A 25,190-nucleotide genomic window follows, 5' to 3' on the forward strand; every position below is an offset into this window, starting at 1 on the left:
AAAAAAGAGTTCTGAAAAATTAGACAATCTTGTAGAAAACTGATTTATCAATTGGATAAAATTAGCCCGAATATCTAAATCGAGGAATATGATTTCCGATCATGGACTGGGTACATTAACCCATTGTCGACCAGTGGGTATTCAAGTACACTCCACGAAAATTTTGAATCTTGAATAATCTTAGCTCATTTCAAGTGAAAGTTATCGTGGTCTTTTTTAAAGTTAAGACGGATCTAAGAGTAGGATTATTATTATTATTTGTGTCCAGTTTAAATAAAGGGGGTATAAGTGGGCTAACTTCGCTTTTCATCTATTTACGTTGTACGATAAAATTTTTGTTTACGTGTTTCACAAGATTTATTTCGTTTAAAATGTCATCCTGGATCACAGGATTGGCAGATAAGGCCGAGAACATTCTGAACAAGATCGACCAGAATGCGGCCACGGCCCTGCAACTGGAAACGACAGCGTTGGTCACCGGGGATACCATCAATGCCATGAAGAAGAGCATGACCAGCAGCACCAACTCTTTGTCCCTGAAGTCGACGACGCTGTCCCCATCGAAGCGATCGAGTGCTAGCCCCAGCAATGCTTCCAGCGTGAAGAGCGATCAAGGCGCCTCTGTGGCGACCAAGGAAATGAGCAAAAGAATGACCACATCGGCCAGCTTCTCCACGAATCCGGATAGCCTTGGCAGCGCAATGGACACTCATGAGCTGGCGGCCTTTAAGATCGCCTTGAACGAGATCACCGCCGAGCGGGACGAGCTGCGAATGCGACTACACGAGCTGAACCACGACAGCGAGAATTTGGCCCTGCAAGAGCGCAGCCAAGAGCTGGAGATTCTGGCCCAGACACTGTCCGAAGAGCGGGACAAGGCGGTCCACGAGCTAAACGAGGCCCACACCGCACACATGGCGTATGTGCACTCCATCTCAGAGCTGGAAACGAATCTGGCCAAGTTGCAGCAGGAATACATGAGCGCTGCCCACAAACTACAGATGCAGACAAAGGAGACGGAACAGCATCGCCTCGAGTTGCACGAATACCGCACCAAGGCCCAGCGAGCCCTCCAGGCCAAAGATGCCCTGATAGCAGAGCTCAAGGCGAAGCCCAGAGAAGAAGCGAGTGGAGAGGCCCAGGACAGCGAGAGCCGTCTTCTGCAAATCGAATACGATGCTCTAAAACAGGAGCTGGAGCATGCCCACGAAGAAGTGCTCAAAATGCGTCTGCAGTTGGAGGATAACGTGGCGCAGGAGAAGCAACGCGAACTGGAGCTCAGCTCTGCGCGTCAGCGGGAGGAGTCTCTGGCCAAGGAGCTGCGACAGGCACGCGAATACAGTCTAACCTCCGAATCGGAACAGCGCATGCTCACCCAGGAGCTAGCCTCGATGCGACAGCAGCTTAGCAATCAGATGGCCGCTGCTGCCACTCGCCTGCAGGAACGGGAGCAACAGGTACAACAGTTGCGCCAGCGCCTCAGCGGTGAGGTCCACACCAGTGCCAAGAACGACTACGAGAGTCGACTGAAGGCCCTGACACAGTCGCTGGTCGAGCGCCAGGGTCTACTGGAGCGCGTGACGGGCGAGAGGAATGCTCTGCGCCTGCAGTACGAAAACATGCAGACGCAACTGCAGCAGAACCAGCATTTGGTGCAGATTGAGAGCCAGAGAGGGAGTCGCCACACAATCCTCTCGAATAGCACAGATGATGGTGGGTAGCCCCTCATTCAGTTATCAGGACTTTTAATCATATTTTTTCCAATTCCATTCCACAGCCAAGGCCCAATTCCCGGTGCTGATGCATCCCAGTCCGTTTGATAATCGTGTGGCTCGTCGCTTCAAGCGTGCCCTCCGCCAAGCCGACTCGGTTGGCATCCGCGTGGGCACCTTCCTGCGTCGCTATCCGATGATGCGAGTCTCTGTTATTGTATATGTGGCGCTGCTGCATCTCTGGGTGATGTTCGTGCTGCTCTCGACGACGCCGAATTAAGCCGTAAGGTCGTAGGTTAATCTATTTAATTGAGCAATGGCTTTATTTGCAAATATTTGTGTGTGTGTATTGTATTTATCTCTGCAGCCAAAATTGGGGATACAGATACAACGAGGCTCTACAAGAGTACGAGTGTAAGTGTCATGTTTTGGAGTTGCAACAAGTTGTATATATCGTATCGTATATCATATATCGTATTTGTATCCTTGTATCGTGTGTATCGTGTTCTAAATTCAATAAACATCCACTATGTACAGAAATCGCGATTGTTGTTTAAACACTAACAACATTTTTAAGCAAACAATTATAACAAGGGCCAAAAAATTCACACTACTAAGATAAGTAAAAGAACGTTTCGTCACAGTTCAAATATTGCATACAGAATTTTCACTATCCATCCACTAAAGATCTCAATATATAGAGAGAGAGAGAGCTGTAAGTACTTGATAAATGTGATTGGTTTGCATTGGTTTAACGCGGAAGTAAATAGAGAGACGAACAGAGAGAGTTGGCATCAGTAATAAAGGCTTTTGGGGCGATTCGCGTAGAACGAACGCTTGATGCCCCTCAGGCGCTTATATCAGTCATCAGAATAATAGCTCACATAAACGGCATCGCCACCGATGCTAATCAAACACTGGCCCTAAACAAGACAAAGAAGAGTTAAACAAAGCTGGCAATAGCTTGAGCGATAGTGGCTGTCTGCTTACCTGATTCTTGTGCTGATTATCGAACAATATTAGTTCGGTGATGTAAAAGGAGACCATTGCGTTGCCCCCCAAAGATGCTATGTGTGCACGCACCACTGCCAGCAGTTCGGTGATGAAGCCATGGACAAATCCACTAATGCCGCCAATCTCCCGTATGGAAGTGCTCTCCCTGATGAAGAAGAAGTTCAGGTTACCCAAATACTTTTCGATGCGGCCGCCGGGGATGAAACTCAGCGGCGTCAAATCCACTCCATAGCGATCGCGCAAGGGGAACTGTGTCAAAGAAAGCAAGAGGTCGAGCATGCTGTTTAGCTACCACTAGCATCTCCAATGGCTCCAGACTTACATATCGATTCCTGGAGACTGTTCCACCCAAGTTCAGCGACTTGACTCCTGTGGAGGACGGCGGCACTCCCGACGACAGGTTGCCGAGCCGTGAAGGCGATGTTTTGCGCACTTTGAACGAGCTCATGCCAAACGGCGGTATAGCCGTGCTGGTCGGTGTCGGTGTATCCACCATTTGATCTTCGTCCAGGGGGAAAATGTAATCCTCTTCCTGCAGCATTCGTTTGCCATTTGCCAGCTCTGGCTGCGAATGAGCTGCGTGCACTATTGTGGCGGCCTCGTGGAAGCCGTTCTGCTGCTGAAGCTGTTGCACCGGTCGTCGACGGTATTTCATTTTGTTGGCATCGCTCAGTCCCATGGCCATGCCAGTGACCAGAAGTTGGATTTGATCCTACAGCCATATAAATATATGTAATTTTATGTGAAAAGAGTATTGATCTTACCAAAGACCATGAAATACCAAGATATCGCATCAGGAACATATTCTATTTCAATTTTTTAGGCGCGCGGTGTACTGGTACTTCAATTCTCTTTTGTGCGCTTCACCAAAGACTGTGCATAAGTTGCTATTTGGTTCTAGGGACCGACTTAGCTGCCGGACGAGGCCGAGTACGGTCCGCTTTCAGAGAAAAAGCATAGGTGAAGAGAGAATTGAAACCCAGCAAGCACCCTCTGTCAGCGGGGCATCACGAAAAACCCCGCCATAGAACAGTTTTTTGGTCTCGTATCTCATGCAACATCTTGGCATTGTATACTCTCTGGTGTTAATCTTACGCACCGTCTCGGGTAGTTCCAGCCTGAAGCGTAGATCGCAGATGGCACAGGGTATCATGGTGCGCAACTTAAAGTAGATGGTCTGCAGCAGACTGTGGAAAAAAAAGCCAGATTTAGCGGGCACGTTTAACAGGGGGAAATCCCTACACTCACCGCTGGAAGTGCTTGGGGAACCCATTGACATTTTGCCCAACCTCAAGACGCGCCCGCCACACTTGTGTGAACATCTGTAGACTCTTTACCGTGTCCATTTCGAGCATGCCCGGCACCTGCTGTGTGTTGACCACGTGGAAGCCCTCTGGGGGATACGGTTCCATGAGCAGCGATATGATCTCCAGATCCTCTATATCATCCACCTCCAGGACACAGAGCTCTTTGTTTCCGCAATTCAAATCGATTTCGTTCATTTCCTCTTCGTCCGAGTCGTCTGTGTCCGACTGCTTATCGCCAGCGGCGCCACCAGAGGCTCCGGCTGCCGTTGCCGTCGCCGTATTTGCAGCCAAGTCGGGGTCCATGCTCTTCAGCTGATAGATCTCCTGATTGCGCTCGAACGTCTCCTGCAATTTCTTCTGTAACTCATTCAGCTTCTGTTTGTCCGTCCACGAGTTGCCGGCCACAATTTTCGGCACCTGTGGCACTGGCAGGGCCGTGAGGAAGAGTGCCGTGCCCGTGGCTATCAACGCTATCATGCGCTCACCAATAGCCACTTGGGTGCGCAGTCCGAAGATGGCATTCATGCCCTTGGCCTTGAGCTTGTTGATCAGCACGCGATGCAGTTCGTACTCGAGAAATGGCAGACCATCGGATATCTCTTTAGCATTCAGCTCGGCCCGCAGATCACGCTTGGCGCGTACCACCTGGGCCTGCATGAAGCATCCGCGCCCCGTGACCTGCATGTACTCGGGCACCTCCAGCGTTGCCAGCAGGACATCTGGCACGCGTCCCTTCCGGCATATGGCGCACTTCTTCATCTTCACATTGAACGGCACAGAGCTGAGGTTGTAGGGTATGTGGCAGATGGCGCAGGCGTTGCGCGGACCATTTAGCGGTGGCATGCCGTAACGCTTGCCCCCCGAACTGTTGCCGGTGCCCACCGAGCCGTTGTCCTTGCTAGCACTCGGCTCCCCGCTGCTGCTTCCATTTGCCTCGCGCTCCTCCTGGGAATTCGTCATTGCATTTCCCGTTGTCGCCTTCGCCATGGCGTACAAGTCTGTTTGCGAGACCGAGCGATTGAACACCATGTTGATGACGGCAGCAGTTCCAGTGGCAGACAAAACACAGACGTCGTCGCTGCAAGCACTCAAAGCATGAGGATTATTTATGGAGAGGTAGGTGCGAGATCTCTTACGATATGGTGGTGGTCTCAGCATAGCCCAGGACCACATTACAGCCCAGGGAGCGGGCATGCGAACGGATCTCCATGCGCAGCTCCGTCCACCAGCTGTCCCGCACTTCCGGCTCATCCGGATTAGGCACTCGCTCCAACAGCTTGACCGAACTGGCCGCCACCGTCGCCCCCAGGTGGAGGATGAAGCCCGTTGGGTATTTTGTCATGGTCAGAAACGGATACTCCAGCATATCCAGGCTATCCGCCGCGGTGCCTGCCTTGGTCCCAACAGCGGGCTGCGTTAGACGCATCATCGCCGTGGCGGCCACCAGACGCTCGCTGGCCACGCAAATTGAGTTTCCTGTGGATTGCATATTAAAAAGAGCCAAAAGATCAATGAAATATCGCTCAAATATCAGATTAAAACCATTTGGAGCCAAGGAGCAAAGGCTGACACATAGAATACATTTATGTATATATTTACAGAGTTATCTTAAGTCTAAAGAGTCGGATTCTCAGAAATGGTTGGGATATGTATGCAATTAATGAAAGTTGTATCCCTAAATCGTTTATTAGCTCATAAACTGCAAATTCGTTAAGATCTACACGTATCAGGATAGTTATAATCTGTTCTTTTCATCACTTTTATGTCGGGAGAGATTTGAAATTACCAAAATGTTTCACTAGGAACTTTATACCTTTGATTCTTCCGCTTTGTAGATCGTGGCGCACCTGATATCTATCACTAATTCCCTTCCTCTCCTCAAGGGACTAATCCTAACATTCATTTGTGTAATTGTTGATGCATGCTTAGATCTTTTAGTTTAGTTTAGTTCTGATTTTCCTCGACCATTAGTCGAACACATATATTTCCCGCATGTCTGTACATTCAGTTACATATCACGCGTTATGCGGAAGCGGCCATCGGTTGGTTGGACTATAAGTAGACTGCGTAACAAGCAATCATTGCAGGTCAACGTCCTAAAAAATGTTGTATGAGGCATCACATCTGTATACGTGTTATCCAACACGCGACAGAGCTTCACAGCTACAGGATTTGCATTTGAAATTGATCACTAGACAGTCCCATCTCTTCCACTAGGGCAAATGATCCCTTAAAAGATCTTAGTTTAGGGAAAAGTATATATGGCAGTACATCGAATGAACGGATGAAACAATCGCAAGAGACAGCTTTAGTAAGGATTGAGGAGAGACAACCAGAAAGAGAGAGAGAGAGAGAGATACACAGATACAGTGAGAGGTAGAGAGGCAGGCAGAGGCACACTTAGACGACACACAATTAACATCGAGAATGGACATCGAGAGAGTGTTAGGCAGAGAGTCACAGCTACTTACGCTTGCGATGAAGGAATGTAAAGGCTATGCCTGTGTTGGTGGAGTGCAGCAGCAGACGCAAAGAGAGAACGTTGAAAGAGACGTTTATCGTTTTTATCGGTTACTCAAAGACAGAGCAAACACACACAAGGGGCAGCAGCAGCAAAAGGTGGCAGGTGGAAGGTGGACTTAGGGGGAATGCTTAACCTAGAGCCTTAGCTAAAGCCTTAACTAGAAGTAGTCCCCCAGTGACTGTCCCCGGACATACCTTTGGGCGTGACACTCAGATCGGAGTCGGAGGAACGACGACAAATCTCTCCAACGGTGGCCGGCACCATTGTGGTGGCCGTCGATGCGGTCGACGTGGAAGCACTATCAGCATTCGTTGCAGCCGATATCCCACTCTTGGACGGACTGGGCGTCATCTTAAGGCGACTGCTGTTCACCGGCGAGGGTAAGCGCCAACTTGCTGGCGTTCCTGGTGGTGGAGTGGCTTGAGCTACGGCCGTTCCTGCTCCTGCTCCGGATCCTGCAACTGCCTGCTGTTGGATGTCAGTACTGGACCTAGGTTGTTGTCGTTGTCGTGGTAGTTGTTGTTTTATGGCAAATGGAGCAAGCAATGATGATTCATTATTGTTGTTACTAAGGTTAGTACTATTAGAGATATTTACAGAATGATCTAATTGGGCACCAATAACAAAAGGATTATTATAATCAAAGGAGGGGACTAGTAGCTCGGACTTTGTGGGTGTCTGGGGTGTGGGTGTCGAGGGGCAAACACGCAGCTCTGGTGCATTCAGCAGCAACGTGTTCGGCGGTGCAGGAGGTGCTGCTGCTTCAGTGCCTGTGGCTAAATGATAGAATGAAACACTTCGCTGCATGATCTTCTCGTAGCTGGGCAAATGATTCAACTGCAGCATGGAGGAGGATGTATTCAGGCTGGATCCCAGCCAACCCTCATCGTTGCAGCAGGTCGGCAGTTCCGGATGTGAACTGTAGTACGGCTTCCGTTCCAGGGAGAGCGTGAAGGATGGATGCTTGGGCTTCAGCTCGAGCTCGCTAATCTTCGGCTTCATGTGCATCAACTGCTGAAGGCGTCGCGAGAAGCTCTTCAAGTCCTCCAGCAAGTTGTGGTGCTTGGGTCCCAAATCTGGCTGGCTATTCTCGCAGCTGCGGGTCTCTCCCGGTCTAATCCAGTTGTCCTGCAGATTCTCTTCATCCAGGGACTCTTCCCCGTTGCTATCAGGTGGCAACAAGGCTATTTGCAATGACTCTTCCGAATCAGTAGAGTACGTAGAAGAGGGCCCGCTCTTCAGCTCCACTGGCAGATCGGGGGCTGAGCGCGTATTCTCCTGAAACTCCGTAAGTCCCGGGACAGTCAGAAAGCTTTGGCTGGCTGCCAAATGGCCAGGACGTACCCCCGTGTCGTTGCTTATGGAGCGCACAATATTCGGGGGACTGGCCTTCAGCGCGGGCATAGGCAAGCGCGACCTGCGACGCCGCTGACGAAAGCTGGGAGGGGCCGTTGCTGCTCCTCCGCTGCCGCCAAAGATGCTGCTCAGCGATTGGGTGGCATTCTCGGGTATCTTCGGTTCGATGCGCTTGATCAGCGTGGCATACTTCTCGCTGAAGACATTGCGCGAGGAGAGGGTAAGGCGGTGCATTCGATGCCTGAGCTTCTTCTCCCGGCACCGCTCGCCTCGCTCGTCCTCCTGTTTGATGAGATTCTGCATTAGATCCGCATCCTCCGTGTCACTGCTGCCACTTTCGAGATAGAACAACGTTGCTGCCGCTGCTGCTGCCGCGGCCGGAGTGGACACCGAGCTGGGCTGCCGGAATATGTTGAGACGATATTGAGGCGACTGTCCGGACAACGGCAGACTGTAGCTGCTGGCCCCCGCACAGTTGAGAAAGTCGAGATACTTTTGAGCCACTCTACTCGTAGATGGTGGAGCGTGGAGATGCATTTTAAAACACAAAATACGATACGACAAAGAAAACAACAACGATATTTGGTGCGTGCAAAACGATACGACAAGGAGCGAGGTTTTTACAAAGAGATTTAGAGAGGATGAACCATTATCGAAGATTTGATTTTGGTGTGGGGTAAAGAATGTTCAAGAGAAGAGAAGAATTGCTTTAGAACATTGTTGGAAATTGGCACATTTCTCGCACCTACAAAACGACTACGAAACGAAGATTAAAACACTTAAAAATACATTTTTTTTTTCGTATGGATTCCAAGGAACAAATTACTTGGAATCCGTATCCAATGGACAGTTCTCTGTGTGGAATACTCACTCCTCTATTAGCACTACATCTGCGCTACTTGGCTGACTGCTGCTGGTATCCTTGATCAGGGTGACGGCTGTGCCCACGCCGCGGGCCACCACACCCACATCGCCCTCGAGGTCAAAGCATTGCGTATAGCCAATCACTGCATTGGCCCCCATATTGATGGCCTTCAGGCCCATTTTACGCTGCACCTGGCCGGAAAGCTTCAGGAAGACGACTTGCCGGGCCTCGTTTGAAGCGCGTGGGGTGCGTATTTTGTCAATCCATTGATACTCCGGATCGTCGTTGACCACCAGCTCTTCGACAAAACCGTGAATAACCTGGGCGCGATACCCGAAAGGGACACATTGGGCTGCAAAAGAAACGGAAAGGTGATTTAAATTTTAAGAAATCGAAGACCCAGAAAAGTACACACAGTGGAAGAAAGGGATTCCGCAGGAGCTTTGACGAAACTTGTTGACATCCGAGAAAAGATCCACCTTGACTATCACATTGATCTCGCCACGTATTCCGTGCATTGTGTCAAAGACTGGTATCCAACCGGAGAGGACAGTGCCCTTTCCGTGCGCTGCCTGACTAGAGCTCTCCAGGCACAGGGGATTCAAGCTAATGTTCACCTTGCCAATGGCATCGTTGGCCGAATACGTGTCGTAGTCCATCAGTCGTATCTGCAGGGGCTCATCCTGAAGTTCTGCATCATCCACTTCGAAGCGAAACCTTGAAACATGAGAGGACACAAGGGTGATTATGATGATACATTGATGGGGGGGCTTCATAACACACCAGTCTGTGTTCCATGTGGGATTCAGGCTCTTGCGGAACACGTCCGTCTTGTGGGTCACCGAGGCTAGCTTTATTTCCACAAACGCATCCGTCGTTTCACTGCTCTTGTCCATGACAGGCAAATTGCGTGCCGCCTTGATTTTCACACCCACTTTGCCTGGCATCTTGTCACGTCGCTCTCTCGTCCTTTTCACCAATTTGTTGCTAAATCTGCCAATCTATTTTCTTTAACATGTCTTTTCCATTTTCCTAGTTATTAGTGTGGCTGCCATCGGGAACTGACTAAATACCACATGCAACGCTATAGAGATGGGAGTATAATTGCACATGGTCGTATGACACTATACCACTAACCATACAGTACACCTAGCCTCTAAAACTAATACAATAAAGACTATGTGAGCCCCGAAGCCGATAATGATATGCCAGCAATTCCAAAACCTATACATGCGAAATGTAACAACTGAAACTACAAGAGACAACAGAAACAAAGTAAAACAATTCATATAATCACATATTATTGTGAAAACATTTTGTGTTTGTTATACCAACACATGCAAGGCGTTGCAGGGCTGGGTAGCTCAGTAAAAGACTCGTTTATTTAATTATAAAATTATTATCGTATTAATGCCGATACTATTTAAATGCATATCGCGAAAGTCTGGCATCACTACAACAAAAATCAATAGTCGCCGCCATATTTTTTCACCAAAACTGCAGACTAAAACGCGCTTCAGAGTCCCAAATATGTTTAGTTAAATAAGTTAGTACAGATAAAAGATTGAGAAAAGTGATTATATTGTGCTGCAGCACATAAGAGCGATACGAGAGAGCTCCATTATCCAAGTTGCATGATATAAAACGCTTGGAATCGAATCTCCGGCATTTCTGTTCTTCTTCTTCTCTCATTCGTGCTGCTGCAGTGTGCGTCCGAGTCCCGCGACTGTGTGTGTGTGTTTCTGCGTGTGACTGTGTGTGCGTCCCAGTGCTGGTGTTTTTGTGCGATAATAAAATAATTGGTAGACGAGGAGCATGGAAGGAGCCCAAGTATCTTCTCCGTCGGTCGGTGGCCCACGTGGCGGGGGCTTTCGGGGACGCGGAGGAGGTGCACCCATGCGCGGCGGATTCGACCGTGGTCGTGGGCGCGGTGGTCGCGGCCACTTTATGGGTGGCATGCGCGGCGGAATGGGCGGAGGACCGCCGGGAATGCAGGGAATGATGCCGGGTCCTCCACGCGGCATGCGTGGACCCAGAGGTGGGATGGGCTACCAAGGACGCGGCGGTTTCCAGCCCCGCGGCGGCGCTCCAATGGGTATGCGAGGCGGACGTCCGCCCATGTACCAACAACGTAAGTGCACTCCCCTGATAGGATAGATCAAACTCCCCTTAGTGCATAATGAACACAATGTAAACCCCCATTTATACGGTCGTAAGCAGCTCCCAAACAACACACAGGTGCCGACAACAACAAGACGGTGTCGCCCGTGCCCACAACAGCGGCGCCTGGCGAGCCACAGGCCAGCGAAGCCGCCGGAGAGCAGGAGACCACAGATTCCCAGGCCGCGGTGCCAGCATCTGTGTCCAACAACTCACATAGCAGCAGTGCTCCAGGCAGCAATGGTGGTGGAGGAGGAGGAGGCGGACCTCCCCCATACCTGGGACGCGGTCGTGGACGTGGCGGTCTTTTCAGTGGACGCGGTCGCGGCGGTGGTTACAATCCCCATATGAATGGCAGTGGAGGCGGCGGCGGCATGTACGGTGGTCCGCATTCCCATCACAGCAACTCCATGGGCGGCGGTCCTGGGGGCGATCACGGACAAATGCCACGACGTGGCGCACCCCGTGGCCGAGGCGGGTACAATCAAGGTATGAGTCGGCCACCCATGCATCACCATCAGGCACATAATCCCAATACACAAATTGCACCGGTACCAGCTCTCAAACGCGGCGCACCTGGTGGTCCTGGTCCAAAGCGTGGACGCTATGAGGGTGGTCCCTACGGCCAGCGACCCATGACGCCCAAGTATCATAACTCTCAACAGCACATGGGCGGCGGCGGTGGCGGCATGGCCTCGCAGTCATCCTACGGTTCGGCCCCCAGCCATCATTCATCGGCTCAAAGGTAGTATTAACATCAGGGAATCTCCGAAAAATTATACTAACTCCCAATGTTTCCACGCTGCAGCCACCATGGCGGCTATCAGACCCACGACCAGACACAGCAGGTCGATCCGTATGCGCAGAGCAGCTATAGCACATCGACCTCGCAGCAGGGCTACAATGGCTACGGCCAGAGCAGCAGCAGCTATGCAGCGCACACATCTCAAACAAGTGCGCCGGCCAGCAGCAGCTATGCCACCCATGGCACCGAGTACGATCAGAGCCAGTATCAGAGCTACAAGTGGGTGTCTTCCTCTAGACTTTAGACGTCTTCTAATTAATTTAAGACCTATTCTAATACACTTTTTGGTTGTTTTCGTGTAGCTCGACGGGCTATGCCGCACAGCAGGATACACGCTATCCGTCGTACAGCCAAGACTACAGCCAGCAGTACGGATCAACGGCTGTGGATTATAATGCGACTGGCCAGACGGACTACAGCCAGCATGGACAGCAGAGCGCCGCTGGCTACGATGAGCGAGCCTATGCAGGCTATGGTATGTGGACTGCCCGCGCTGCTTGTATCCTCCATCATCCCCGTTGTTTTTCCGTGTCTCTCTCTCATCTTGCAGACTCGCAGGCCTATTCGCAGAACTATTCGAATGCCGCCGCTTACTACTAGACAACCGCATAAACGTCTCCTCACCCGCAACCGTAGTGGCCAGACACCAACCAGACAGAGCAAAAGAACGCTGCGCGTGCTCCGATGATGGGCGGTCAAGTAACCAAATACAAAAAAGGGAATTTTAGGGCAGAAACAAGAAAGTGGCAAACAGAAATCATGTACGATTATAACAGGAGGGAATGAAGGAAGGAAGTATATGTTTAATGCATAATTAATTTGCTATATATAATATATAATACAATACCAACACACACACTCAAACCCAAAACACACACATATAACATATATAACTGTAGACGTAATGATAAAGTTCTTCTTTTCTTAGAAATTAAGCATTAACAACTAACCATGTTGCTGCGTCTCTTTCCATAATCTTTTACCCTTAACCGAATCGAATCAAATTTCTCCCCATATTGTATTTTTGCGTTGTTCCTCCCTCGAATCCCCCCGCATCCGCCTCAGCAGCTGAATCGATGAAAATCGATCTCAATTGCCCCTCTGTTGTTTAATGTTTTGTTAGTGGACAAACGGAGCCATGTGCTCCAGCCTAAAAAAATTGAAAAGAAGCACACAAAAAAAATAGCATGTGCTCCTCCCCCCACCCCCTAGTTTCTTTTACAATTCAAGTGTGTGACCAAAGTATGTTTATAGATTCATATTTTTTTACATCAACTGAAAAAAAAAAACAGAATACCACATTGACAGTCGCGATCCGAACCACTGGATAGAACTGAAATAAAATTAAATTTATATTGTAAATCATGTCATTGTCATGTCATGTATACAGAAGAATATTCTATTCGTTGTATAGATTTTAGTTGATAAGCTCAAAACCCACACTGAAACCACCCCAAAGCATACAATAATTAAGCATGATTTTGCAAGATTGACAAAGGCCAGAACCTTTATTTCTTTTTTGGGTTTTTTTTCTCCCTCTCTCCCCAAAACAAATTTCACAGTAGCCACAATTTAAGCAACCCGAAAAAGCACGTAACTATATGTAACTCTTATTAAATAAGCCTGAGGAAAAGTGACGAAATATACAAACAAATATATTAGCAAAAGATGCAAAAATCATAACAATTATCAAAGTCAATAAAATAATGTTCAAAAATGTGTGTAATGCATTAATCTTATTTACACGTACATATTATTATTTCCAAAAAAAAACATACTATATACTATTCTGTTTAAATAAATAAGCTAAAAAGAAACCAACAAAAAAATACAAATATTGAGTGCAAAAAAACACTTAAAAAAAAGAAACGAAAAGAAAAGAAAAGACTGAAATATTGACGAAGCGAAGCAGCGCAGAAAAACAACAAGCATACAAATCAAAGACTTATCAGAGATAACGAAATACCCTCAAGTATTAAGTATTTACCAAAAAAAGTATATATATATTGAGATCAAGCAAAAGAAAACTCAAGTGCAAAAAAGTATACCAGAGCCACAAGAACTTACCACAAAAAAGTCAAATCTGAAATGAAAGAAAAGAAAGATAATACTATACGCTTTGAAATGTTCTACGATTCAGTCCCTAGTGTCGCGATTAAATTTCTGATTATTCTGAAAACCCATTCAATTAGATAAAAATCTGAATCGTGAGAGATTGACAATCGAGAAAGCTTTAAGTACAAACAAACGAATATAAAATCTATTTAATCATTCTTTGGTAAGTTAAGATTGAAGCCAAACAATATACTACATATATACAAAACATTTTTTAGCTCATGAAGAACTCAGCAAGCATTAAAAAAAAAACAAAAATACTCTTACGCCTAAGTTTTATTTGATTATGTTTGTCCGATTTTAAAGATTGTGATCTGTGATCAATACTGTTATATATTTTTTTACTTAAGAAGTAAAGCAGCTGCTGAGTTCGGCATTAATCTCAAAGTTCGGCCCTTTTTGCCGCACTTAACCATATAAACTGTAGCATTTAGTTGTTTTTTTACAGGAATGAGAAAGCAAAGTTAACAAAATAGCGTTGATAGCGTTTAAATAGCGCATATCAAGTGTGAAGGAAACGAACAAGAATGGATTTGTCAATGGTGGTAATATTAAATCAAACACAACACTATGAAAAATGACAAGTAACAAAATACCAAAACAAAAAAACCAACAAAAACTGAAAATATGAAATATTTTGTTTTCAATGTTGCACTTTTATGTTATTATATTTTTGTTTATGTATACGATGATTTTGTTTGTTATAGTTTACAAAAAAAAAAAGCAAGCCGAATAATTGATTTAGCCCTTACAAAGGCCATGCAAAGGTGATGCAAATTTATATATGATTAAATATCGAAAAGACTGAATGATATTCCAACCCAAGAGACCAAAGTCTCCACAAAAATAAGGCAAGAACTGAAGTCCATTTTAAATACAATACAAATTCTAGTCATAAAAGGAGTCACTCTAGTTTTGAAATATTAACTGTTCGAAATTGAACGAATTTATAATAAATGAATTTATACCAAGAACTGAACCCATTTGGTCACGTTCATGTGCAATCGGAGCAATAATGCTCTCAAAAACTTGAATTGCTATAAAGAAATGATACAGAATAATAAGAGAAGATGTCAGTAAGTCGAAGACAGAATCCAAATATCAACTGAAATGTTAAGAGATTGGACAAAGATAACCATTTGTTAATGACATATATATTTTATTTTATACATATATAGAAATCAGATACCAACAATTATTTCACGTTTTTATGTCAAATGATTTGATTTAAATTATTCTATTATTTGTTTAATTTTTATTTGATTTAATAAAAGCGTTTACAAAAATGGCAACAACCAGAATATAATTAAATGCAATTAAATGCAAACTTTTAATGATTTTTTTTCAGCAAGTACAAAAGTAATGAAAAGGCTGAATAAAAAGACAAAAAAAAAACCGAAACCGGAGCGAATACATACATATATCAGCGATCTGCGGAACCCTATATACTTTAATAAGACTATACAAAATATCAAAATCAATGCGTTTGCTAGCTCTAACAAGGAAATTTCAGTGAAATGCAGTTTTAAGCAAACTTTGAATGAGTACCTTAAGTACTTCTTTGTGCCGCGAATTCCATCTATAAACAGCTCTTAAAAATCATATATTTCCTGGTAATTTTGAGTCCGAATAAAAAAAACTATAGTAAGGACAGTTTCTCCAATTTTATATGCATTTTGAGTTCGTTAATAAACATTACTTTAGTAAGATATAAAAAAAATATAAATGATCGCTAGAGCTAAAAAGAAATTTCTGTGTCGCGAATACCGTCTATAAATTTCCCTTAAAAATTATTATTTTTTTTGAATAATTTTGAGTAAAATAAATAATAAAGAAAACTATCGTTAGAACAACTTTAACCATTTTCAATGCGTTTTGAGCTCAGCTCAAATATAAAAACGTGAAACGTGATTAAGGTGCTATAAAAAAATAAATAAAATTATACAAACAAAAAATTTGATTTTATTCATGATATTTATTCAGATTTAATTATAAAAAAAATATACTCATATGCATTGTGTTCCAATTTAAGGTGCTCTATGAAAATATATCATCGAAGAATATATTTGGCTTCCAGAAGTTCAGACATTGACCTAATTTTTGGCAATATTCCCTGGATTTGAAGTCTTGAGATGTCGGAAAGAAGTCGTTGCCAGATCTATGCACAAAGAAAGAATATTGCAGAAGAGCAATACATATGTACTTAAATCTTTATGGTTACTAAGTTAAATACAGTGCGGACCTTACCATCGCGCTGTGTAGTATCCATATGAAGATGGTGTATGGAATATGTATTTAAATTCTCTCAATATCAGAGAATCACTGCCTCACTCTTACTCTTAATTGGTGTTGTCATTGGAAAATTTGACGGTAGACTATAATACACCTGATCAATGGTCTGCATTTTAATACTTTTAATATAAGGTAATGTGGAATGCCTATAACGATCTATATACCGATATACCATATACATTCTTACCAAGCGTGAGAAATTTTAGGGATTATTTTATATACCTAGCATGTGATATTACGACTCATCGATAAGGATATGAATGATGAATGTTTATTCATCTTTGCAAAAATACAGTCCGTTTGATTTCGGATATCTACAGGGGCCTAAACAAACAAGGAAAAGCTGAAATAATGTTTTAGGGAATAGTCGCATAGTTGGGCTCTTTATGAAAGCAGTCAATGAATATCTCACTATTTATCTTAACGTGTGACTTTTATTTAGTTATTTTATCCACAAACACTCCAGATAACTGCCAAACTAGATAGATCCCGATAATAATATAATCCCTTCAATACAAACCAGTTTCAATTGCATTTTGTCATGCATTTCATAAATTGAGAGGTAAAACTTGTCTTTATTCAAAAAACCAATCGAGGTATAGCATTGTCGTTGATATTTAATAATAGTGCTTCATGCTAGGGAAATATTTCTTGTGAGATATTTTTAACTGTAACAAGTACGAATTATGCCTTTCATTTGTATTATATTAATAAATATCGAACAATAAAAATCCAAGAGGAAGAAAACTTTAAACAAACATAAATAGAACGTTTTCGGGGGTCTTTGATTATGTACAAATACGTATGTGTGTGTTTTATGTGCAAGTTTCTAGAGACATTGGATACATCGATTCGCTATTTAGTGAACTAGAGAGCTTCCAATTGAATAAGTTTGTATGGTGTTGTGCTGGCGTTGATTACATTTACATAACTATGCTGGAGACGCCGAAAAATAAATTGTGCTCTGTGAACAGAAACGTTTTTTGTGCCGCTCGCTCGTTGGTCAAGGTCCTGTGTCGGGGGTCGTGGGTCCGTTCTGTGGAGGTCGAGGTTCGAACTGGGGCTGCCTAGATATGCCGGCTTCTTTATTCTCCTAACGACGCTTGCCAAAACGCAGGAACACGTGATCGACATCCGTACGTTTATTGTAGTTCTTCAGCAGATCGTCTGAGTTCGCCACCAGAGCTTCAGTGGAAGAAAACATAGTTCAGTGTTCAGTGACTAAAAAAGGAAAACAAAACCCATGCTTACCCGAGGCCTCGTTGTTTATGTAGGACTTGAGGGCCGACGTCAGCTGGTCCGAGTTCTCCAGAGCCATGCACACCTTCTGGATGTGCTGGGGCATCTCCTGCACAATACCAGCCTGGCACAGGGGCGGGCCCTGGGTGGCTGCTTGGGTGTTGGCCACGGCCGCCAGGACAATGGCCAGGCAGCAGGCGACGAAGAACTGTGCGAAGGACATGCTGCAGCAGAGGAGGGGGATTAGAAATGTGCAATAGACACGATTGGCATCGCTGGCAGATGTCAAGCGTATTCGATTAACAGGAGCAAGGACACAATGCTCGGGAGCACGAGGTATAGCCTGGCTCGAGGGCAACAGTAACAGTCCAATCCTGCCATCCATCCAACCCAAACTAATTTTGATTAAGTGTAATGATCTTAACGCTACGTGCCTGATTGCTTGCCGCTCCCGTACCCCTACCCGTAGCCGTTGCCAGGACGATGTCTTATGCACAGCCAGAATGATGCCCGACTGCAGGCTCGCGGCTCTGATGTCTGTTTCCCCCGAATTCGTTTTAAATCCCCGTCCAAGGCGACAGCCAAGCCCAGCCCAGCCCAGCCCTAATGCTCCTGTAATATATTTACGCGGAAGACAATTTGTTTCCATTATCCCAACAATATGTTTCACGGCCCTCCCCTCCCATTAGTGATGATGCTGACGAGATGCTGAGAAGCGCACTCATACGCCACGTGTGACGCATCAGAGTTGCAAGTGGACAAACACCTGTGGGCCTGTGGCACATACGAACGTGTGGCCCGTGCAGCTGGTTAGCTTAGGAGCGGACCACCAGCGGATGGATAGGAATGTGTGTGTGTGCAAGTGGGCATTGATAGAGAATTACGAGAAGATGCACCCAAGGCACGTTCCAAGGCTCTGTCGCTTGTTTAGGGCTTTCGAAGGCCCAACTAATGTGCAGGGCATGCAGAAACATGATTTCCTCAGTCCTGAGTATGTAAAAGGAGTTTAATATAAATTTACAGAATTCAAAAGAAGTTACACCTAGAAATGGTTTAGTACGGATATAATGAATATTTTTCTGTAGTTTCAGATGCTGTATATAGCTCTATAATATATTCAATATAATATAATTCTATTTCCATGGATATCCTTTTCTACCTGACCCCAATACATACATTGGTACATTTTTCTAGTTCAATAATATCCATTTTACATTTTCAAATATATCCATGGGATACAAAACTATGAATTAGATGTTGGAAAACATAAAATCTAATTTGAATGGATCTATCTTTTCTTGTTTTTTTATGGAAATGTTTCAAATACTACTTATTACGGATTATAATGTATAATTGTATAATTTTAAAAGGTCTAAAGCTCATAAACAAATATTTAATATTTTAGTTTTAAATTAACTAAATATTAAAAATGTTTTATATTAGATTTCACACCCACAAATCTAAAAAAAATAAAAATAAAAATATCTGATATTCAGTTGTCGAAAAATAAAACGGAAAATGGAAAGTTCTGTATGAGTAATATAGAGTTTTCATGAAATAAAATGTAGTATGCCCAATTAATGCAATAAATAGTTCCTATTTCAAATGGATTTACAATTGTTCAGAAGAATCCGAAACCAAGGTTTTTCTTTTGAAATAATTTACGTTTGATACTGTATACTTTAAAGAATTTAAAATAAATCCTCTTCTTTTATCTCAGGAAGGTCACATATATTCACTTTAAAATCTGAATATATTCTAAAAGTTTTCTATGGTCTACCTCCATTTTGTAACTATTTCAAAACTATACAAAATTTCCACTATTCTGTCTACTCAGTCTCACCAAAATTTGTTCACTTTAAAATCTAAAAACGTTCTTCAATTTTTTCATGGTCTACCTCCTCCTGGTAACTATTTCGAAACTATACCAATTTCACAAATGCATACTAATAGTATACATATATTCTCAGTTTTAAACATCACTCGACTCTGCGTAAATGGAAACTAATACCAACCTGATAATAGTTGTTGATATATGAGGACTTCCGAAGAGAATTTAAAAGGCAATCAAACTAGATGTAGTTTATTTAACGCGTTTTGTCACTGGTTGCGGGATGCTGTGCTGCTCCTTTGGTTGGACTGGAACGAACTTGTTGAACGCAAGCACTCGAATGATGGTCTGTCGGGACAGGACATCCGCTTTTATTTACTTCCGCTCCGGCAGAATCCTAAACTGCCATTGGCTGGGGCGCAACGAAGCTAAGCCCACACACACACAGACACACAAACACAGTCATTGGGATGAGGGGTCGCCAGCCATGGTGCCACATGTTGCGCTGCTGCTGCCAGGATGCTTTGTGGGCGTGCTCAAATATTACCCATACGCCATGGACACCGACCACAGCACGATGCTCGGGCATTGTGTGTACTTATCAAAAACTTTCGGACTCTGGGACGGGCGGTGCAGATGCAGACCCACCGAGTGGCCCAATATGTTTGTTTATCTATTATGTAAGTTTATCAGCTCTTAATTATGTTGTAAAAGTGGCTTCTATTTTATGATCAGTGGCCACCGTCTCAATACCCATATTTATAGGTAGTTATAGCGATTAATGTGCTCGTAAATGCGTACTTTGCAATGACAGCACTCGACTCCCTTTAAGAGCCCACTTTAAAGTTTCTCTCTCCTCGGTGCTGCTGCACTTTAGTCGCTCTAATGCTCTGCAGATGCGTAAGCAATGTAATCTTCCGTTTATGACGCTGGGATTTGCAGGCGAAGCACTGCAATTAATTTTATCCAGTCCGTGTTTCGAATGCTAAGCATTCACCCATCCATCCATCTGTATGAGGACATTTTGGACTGTGACGTCAGAACTCCATCTCCAGCCACGTAATGCAGTGGAACTACCAACAAGTACCAAATAGCTAATCAAATTGCTCTGTCTTTGATGTTGAAGGCATTTCTAACGAAGTGGGATGGCTGGAAAATTATTTACAGGCGAAATAAAGGCTGTGGTAAGGATTGGTATTTATTTACCCCCGTTCACCAGATTTCGCAATGTACCTGACCCTTGAAGAGGCATTTTAATATTCTTTGGGACTTTGAGGAGAATGTCAATAATGGTCCCTAGAAAGAAGCTCAATTATGATCAATGGGTCTCTGCGAAAACGCTCAAGCTTTTTAGAAAGATATAGAATTCATTATGAGAGTTTTTACGGAAAACGGCGTCATTAAAGTGCGCATCCTGGTGGCGGAAAATCTGCAAATTTTGGCTTTTTGAAGTGGGAGAAACTGCCTCAAAAGTATACTCATAATTTAACCTATCTCGACTACATTTTACCTGGAGCTTAGTCACTTTAAAAGCGAAAAAATGAAGGACTGCCTCAAGGGAGGCAGAATTGACAACTTCCATAAACGAACTTCACTGGGTCAATGTCAATGCACTAAAGACCCCGTAGGACTAGTACAAGCTTAACCTTTACGTGGAATAAAATGTAAGTAAAATAAAATGCCGCTGAAGAAACGCTGGAGAGCAACCATCTCATAGTCCTTGGGTTCGTTTGGAAGCACGATTGACGGTTGCGATTGAAGATGCTCCAGTTAATCCCCAGCGAAACAAAGCACTCAGTCACCCAGCTGCCCATAGCTATCCAAGTCCCTCTAGAAATACTCGGAAACAGTTTAGAGCTTTCCCAGATCATGTTCTTTCAGCCTTCAACAGTTAACCTAAGGTCCTGCACTCCATTTAATAAATTAGATAATCGGATAAGAGTATTCGCCTGTTTTTCTTTCCTATTCTCTTCAGCTAGTACACCATATTGTTGTGGATTCCCCCACTTTACTGGCACACTAATTGGGTTACGCTGACACTGTCATCTTTAATGTTCTGAGAGCAAACATTAAACAAAATAATGCAATGGCAAATGCCATATGTGCGGGCAAAAAGGCATTGGGAAGGGGACAACAATCCACCCAACAATGTCGCTCGAAATTTGCACAAAATTTGAATAAACTGATTGGGTGCCGAGTGGTACGAGTATGCGAAATAGTGCGTCAGATGTGCCCGGAAAGGACGGGCGTGATCGGAAGAGGGGATAGGCCATAGTGCCTGCCCAACGATTACCATTTAAATTAAAATATTCGCCCACTTGACGCGGCCTACGCTGGGTAATCGATGGAACAGCATAAAGAAATTGGTTTAACTTTTATTATTTTGTTCATTGGAATTGTACAGCCTACGACGTTTATTCAGTCCAACAGCTTGGCCACAATGGGATCGGGGGCGGACATCGCATAGCCCAGCTGCTGCAGGGCACGCCGGATCTCAGTGAAGACGCTCGCATCGTCGATGGTGGCCGGCAGGATCACACGCTCGTTACGGGCAAAGTCCGCCATAGCCTTGCGCATGGTCTTCCCAGAGCGAGTGCGTGGCAGATTGTTGACCGAGGTGATCAGCCGGAAGGCGGCAATTGGCCCCACCACATCGCGGATCAGCTTGATGATCTCGGTCGAGAGTTTGGCGTCCGTTTTCCGGCAATTCTCGACGGGTATGTAGAGGCATAGCGGCACCTGTCCCTTGGTGGGCTCGGGCACACCGAAGACAGCCACATCGACCACGTCGGGGTGCCTGAGAACAGCATCCTCCAAACTGGAGGTGGAGATACGATGTCCAGCCACATTGATGACATCATCGTCGCGTGCCGTGACGAATATATAGCCACGTTCATCCTTATAGCCAGCATCCATGGTGTCGTAGTAGCCCTAGAATCAGAAAGATTTAAATACCAGTGGGAGAGCAGTTCTCTGTCCAAAAAAACTCACTGGAAACTTTTGGAAGTACAGCTTGCGGAAGAGCTCCTCGTTCTTGTAGAGCGTGGCCATGTTGCCCGGGGGCAGGGGCATCTTCAGCACAATTCTTCCCAGTTCCGAGGATTCACACTCGCTGCCATCGGGCTTTAGGATCTTGACTGCAAAAGAAAGGAATATTTTAAGAAATAGAAATACTAATAATTTGTGTGGCTAGCTTTTACCATCGTAGCCCATCAAGGGCAGACCCGTGGAGTAGGTGGGCGGACTGAGGCTCTGCTGAAAGCCCAGGCAGGTGGCAGTCACCGCAGAGCCCGTCTCCGTCTGCCACCAGTGGTTCAGTGCCGGCACCTTGAAGGTCTTCTCGATCCACATCTTCGTTTCGTAATCGCAGTGCTCGCCGGCAATGAAAATGGCACGCAGGGATTTCATAGAGTACTGCCGACCATAGCTGATGTCCGGATCGGCGCGACGGATCACCCGGAAGGAGGTTGGCACGGAAAAGATCGAACGGACCTTGTACTGATCGATGATCCTGCCGCGGAGATAGGAAGAGAATGAAGCATCAGCCTAACGCCCACCCGAAAGTGATCAGTGCGGGTCTCACCTGAAGTACTGTCCAGGATCTGGAGTGCGATCTGGTTTTCCCTCGTACATGACGCTGGTGGCGCCCAGGCAGAGGGGACCGTAGCAGATGTACGAGTGTCCCACCACCCAACCCATGTCGGAGGCAGCCCACCAAGTGTCGCCCGGTCCTATGCCGTAGATACGCTTCAGCGTGTACATCAGGGCCACCAGATGGCCGCCAATGGTGCGGAGCACTCCCTTCGGCTTGTCGGTGGTGCCCGAGGTGTAGAGGATGTACAGCGGATCGTTGGCCTCGATGGGCACACAGGCAATAGGTTGGTTGGCATCTGCCATGGCCAGGACATCGGACCAGAGCACATCCGCAACTTCGTCCACTGTGTCCACAGAGACATTGTCCCGCATGAAGATGATGTTGCGCTGGGGCGGGTGCCAGCGCGACATGTTGATGGCCGAGTGGAGGATTTCCAGATAGGGCACAACTTTGCCCGGCTCCACGCCCACATTCGAGGCGATCACAAGCTTCGGTTCCACATGCTCGATTCTCGAACAGAGCTCCCGTGCAGCAAAGCCGCCAAAGACCACCGAATGAATGGCTCCCAGGCGAACGATGGCCAGCATGGCAATGATCGTCTCGGGTATGAGCGGCATGTAGATCACCACACGATCCCCCTTGACCACGCCCATTTTGGCAAGGCCACCGGCCAGGAGGATGATCTGATCGTAGAGCTCCTGGTAGGTGACACGGCGCACCGTTCCCGTCAGTGGGCTGTCGTGGATGAGGGCCACCTGCTCGCCCCTGCCGGCCAGAATGTGCCGATCGATGGCATTGTAGCAGGCATTCAGATAGCCCCCGACATACCACTTGCTGAAGGGTGGATTGCTGTTGTCCAGCACCTGCTGCCAAGGACGGTCCCAGTCCAGCAGATGTCCCTGCTCCTCCCAGAAGGCCACCGGGTTCTGAATACTCTGGCGATAGGCCTCCAGATAGGTGGGATCGTGTGCCTCGATTGGCATGCCACCAATAGAGGCACCTGAACAGAAGAGACGATGGGCATTAGTAAGACGACGATGGGTTCATTGTCCTACTGCGTCCAAGCGTGTAAGTTGGATGTTCTTCTTGGCTGCATACTAAGTTGGTGCATAAAATTAGGCGCCTAAACTAATTTACACCACTTTCCACCTTACACAACGCACGCCATTGGGCCCGAATTGAATTTTAAATACCCTAAATGTCGCGGTCACTCAACTGATTTATATACTACTCGTACTCGGACATACGAGTCTATGGTATATAGCCCGCCCCATGGGCTGTAGACGAGCATACGGGGCATACAGGCAGCCAGACAGAAAGAGAGACATAGTAGACATGGAAGCCTAATCCGCAGCACGTCATTGTGAGACTTGAAGCTTGGACTCCTCTAAGTCTACTCCGTATTGCATAAGCTAATGAGCCTAAGAATTTGAACTCCAATCAATTATATCATTAAGTGGGAATTTACGCATTGGTCGAAAGTTTTTATACAGGGGTATATACGCGTATGTATGATCTATATGTGCATATATCTATATATCGTTACACACAGCTTTAAAGCTATTTTTCCGTTCTTCAATCAATCACACCATTTTAATATAACCCATGTAATATAGGTATCCTATTACAACACATAGTTTTGAGGTTATAGAACGAAGATATACCCCTAAAAATCAGGAAATCTCACACTAAAGACTCTCACGTTCTTTCAATCGTTTGGGGATAACTTACTGCCTTCGTAATTTACATAATTCACTGCACTTGAATCCGGTTCCATTCTATGTAGATATGTTAGTTGTTGTGTATTAGAAATTGGGTTTTTTGTGGGTATATGAAAGGTATATCCTATGTGATGTATCCGTCCAAAAACAGCTGAAAACAAAACACAACCGTCGCACTCTAGTCGAGACCTTGCAATGGAACTGTAAAATGTAGAACGACAAGTAGACAACCAGAACCTTTAAGAATTAGTCGTCGATCAAAGGTGCTTTCTTGAAATTCTCAGCAAATACTCATCGAGCAAAAGAGAGAACTGAAACGACGATATTACGGAACATTTAGCAAAGAGGAGCAATCCCCTAATATTACATTACAATGAGTACCATCAAGTGACCCAAGACGACACCATCCTCCTGGCAGAACGTCCAATCAACCGAGGGGCGCTGTCGTATGACACTCAACCGAACCAGTCGCGTTCTTGTAGGAAAGATACATGTTAGACTATTGATCGACGAAGATTAGAACTAATTAAAGTGTGCTAAAATAGCAAAGACTTCACCAAAAATATAAATATTAATACCAATTACTGGAAAGGCAGGTTAGGATTTGTTCTTTGAGGAGAGCAAAGGAATTGGTGGTAGATATAGGTTGTACGC

General features: G+C 45.3%; 5 protein-coding genes across 10 annotated transcripts; 2 read left to right on the forward strand and 3 right to left on the reverse strand.

The window, feature by feature from the left end:
• Positions 1-274: 274 nt before the first annotated feature.
• LOC108155678 (golgin-84) lies at positions 275-2,431 on the forward strand. 2 transcript variants are annotated; one of them, XM_033389869.1, is made up of 2 exons: positions 275-1,713; positions 1,778-2,431. In XM_033389869.1, the coding sequence occupies exons 1-2, from the start codon at positions 372-374 to the stop codon at positions 1,990-1,992; spliced, it is 1,557 nt and encodes a 518-aa protein (XP_033245760.1). In that variant the 5' UTR covers positions 275-371; the 3' UTR covers positions 1,993-2,431. The 2 variants fall into 2 exon arrangements, with proteins under 2 accessions (XP_033245760.1, XP_033245761.1); XM_033389870.1 differs by lacking the exon at positions 1,778-2,431 and having other exon boundaries at positions 275-1,360; positions 1,399-1,483.
• LOC108155677 (C2 domain-containing protein 5) lies at positions 2,015-9,847 on the reverse strand. 2 transcript variants are annotated; one of them, XM_017286641.2, is made up of 10 exons: positions 9,562-9,847; positions 9,194-9,495; positions 8,785-9,130; positions 6,752-8,418; positions 5,170-5,509; positions 3,975-5,111; positions 3,826-3,913; positions 3,049-3,438; positions 2,703-2,975; positions 2,015-2,635 (listed from the first exon to the last, which is right to left on the reverse strand). In XM_017286641.2, exons 1-10 carry the CDS (start codon positions 9,723-9,725, stop codon positions 2,573-2,575), a joined length of 4,770 nt encoding a protein of 1,589 aa, XP_017142130.1. In that variant the 5' UTR covers positions 9,726-9,847; the 3' UTR covers positions 2,015-2,572. The 2 variants fall into 2 exon arrangements, with proteins under 2 accessions (XP_017142130.1, XP_017142131.1); XM_017286642.2 differs by having other exon boundaries at positions 6,752-7,047; positions 9,562-9,843.
• A 381-nt stretch (positions 9,848-10,228) lies between these two features.
• LOC108155679 (RNA-binding protein FUS) lies at positions 10,229-13,560 on the forward strand. 4 transcript variants are annotated; one of them, XM_017286647.2, is made up of 6 exons: positions 10,230-10,909; positions 10,999-11,427; positions 11,497-11,683; positions 11,747-11,962; positions 12,046-12,218; positions 12,294-13,560. In XM_017286647.2, exons 1-6 carry the CDS (start codon positions 10,594-10,596, stop codon positions 12,341-12,343), a joined length of 1,371 nt encoding a protein of 456 aa, XP_017142136.1. In that variant the 5' UTR covers positions 10,230-10,593; the 3' UTR covers positions 12,344-13,560. The 4 variants fall into 4 exon arrangements, with proteins under 4 accessions (XP_017142134.1, XP_017142135.1, XP_017142136.1 ...); XM_017286648.2 differs by having other exon boundaries at positions 11,017-11,427; XM_017286645.2 differs by having other exon boundaries at positions 10,229-10,909; positions 10,999-11,683.
• Positions 13,561-16,749: 3,189 nt separating this feature from the next.
• LOC108157838 (dromyosuppressin) lies at positions 16,750-19,569 on the reverse strand. The gene is made up of 3 exons (XM_017290041.2): positions 19,405-19,569; positions 17,402-17,613; positions 16,750-17,335 (listed from the first exon to the last, which is right to left on the reverse strand). Exons 2-3 carry the CDS (start codon positions 17,610-17,612, stop codon positions 17,244-17,246), a joined length of 303 nt encoding a protein of 100 aa, XP_017145530.1. The 5' UTR covers position 17,613; positions 19,405-19,569; the 3' UTR covers positions 16,750-17,243.
• A 2,010-nt stretch (positions 19,570-21,579) lies between these two features.
• Positions 21,580-24,739, reverse strand: LOC108157704 (acyl-CoA synthetase short-chain family member 3, mitochondrial). Its single transcript, XM_017289874.2, has 5 exons — positions 24,547-24,739; positions 22,804-23,815; positions 22,421-22,731; positions 22,212-22,357; positions 21,580-22,151 (listed from the first exon to the last, which is right to left on the reverse strand). Exons 1-5 carry the CDS (start codon positions 24,590-24,592, stop codon positions 21,639-21,641), a joined length of 2,028 nt encoding a protein of 675 aa, XP_017145363.1. The 5' UTR covers positions 24,593-24,739; the 3' UTR covers positions 21,580-21,638.
• Positions 24,740-25,190: the final 451 nt, after the last annotated feature.

This window comes from Drosophila miranda, chromosome 2 (assembly GCF_003369915.1).
Source record: "Drosophila miranda strain MSH22 chromosome 2, D.miranda_PacBio2.1, whole genome shotgun sequence".
Classification (NCBI taxonomy): domain Eukaryota; kingdom Metazoa; phylum Arthropoda; class Insecta; order Diptera; family Drosophilidae; genus Drosophila; species Drosophila miranda.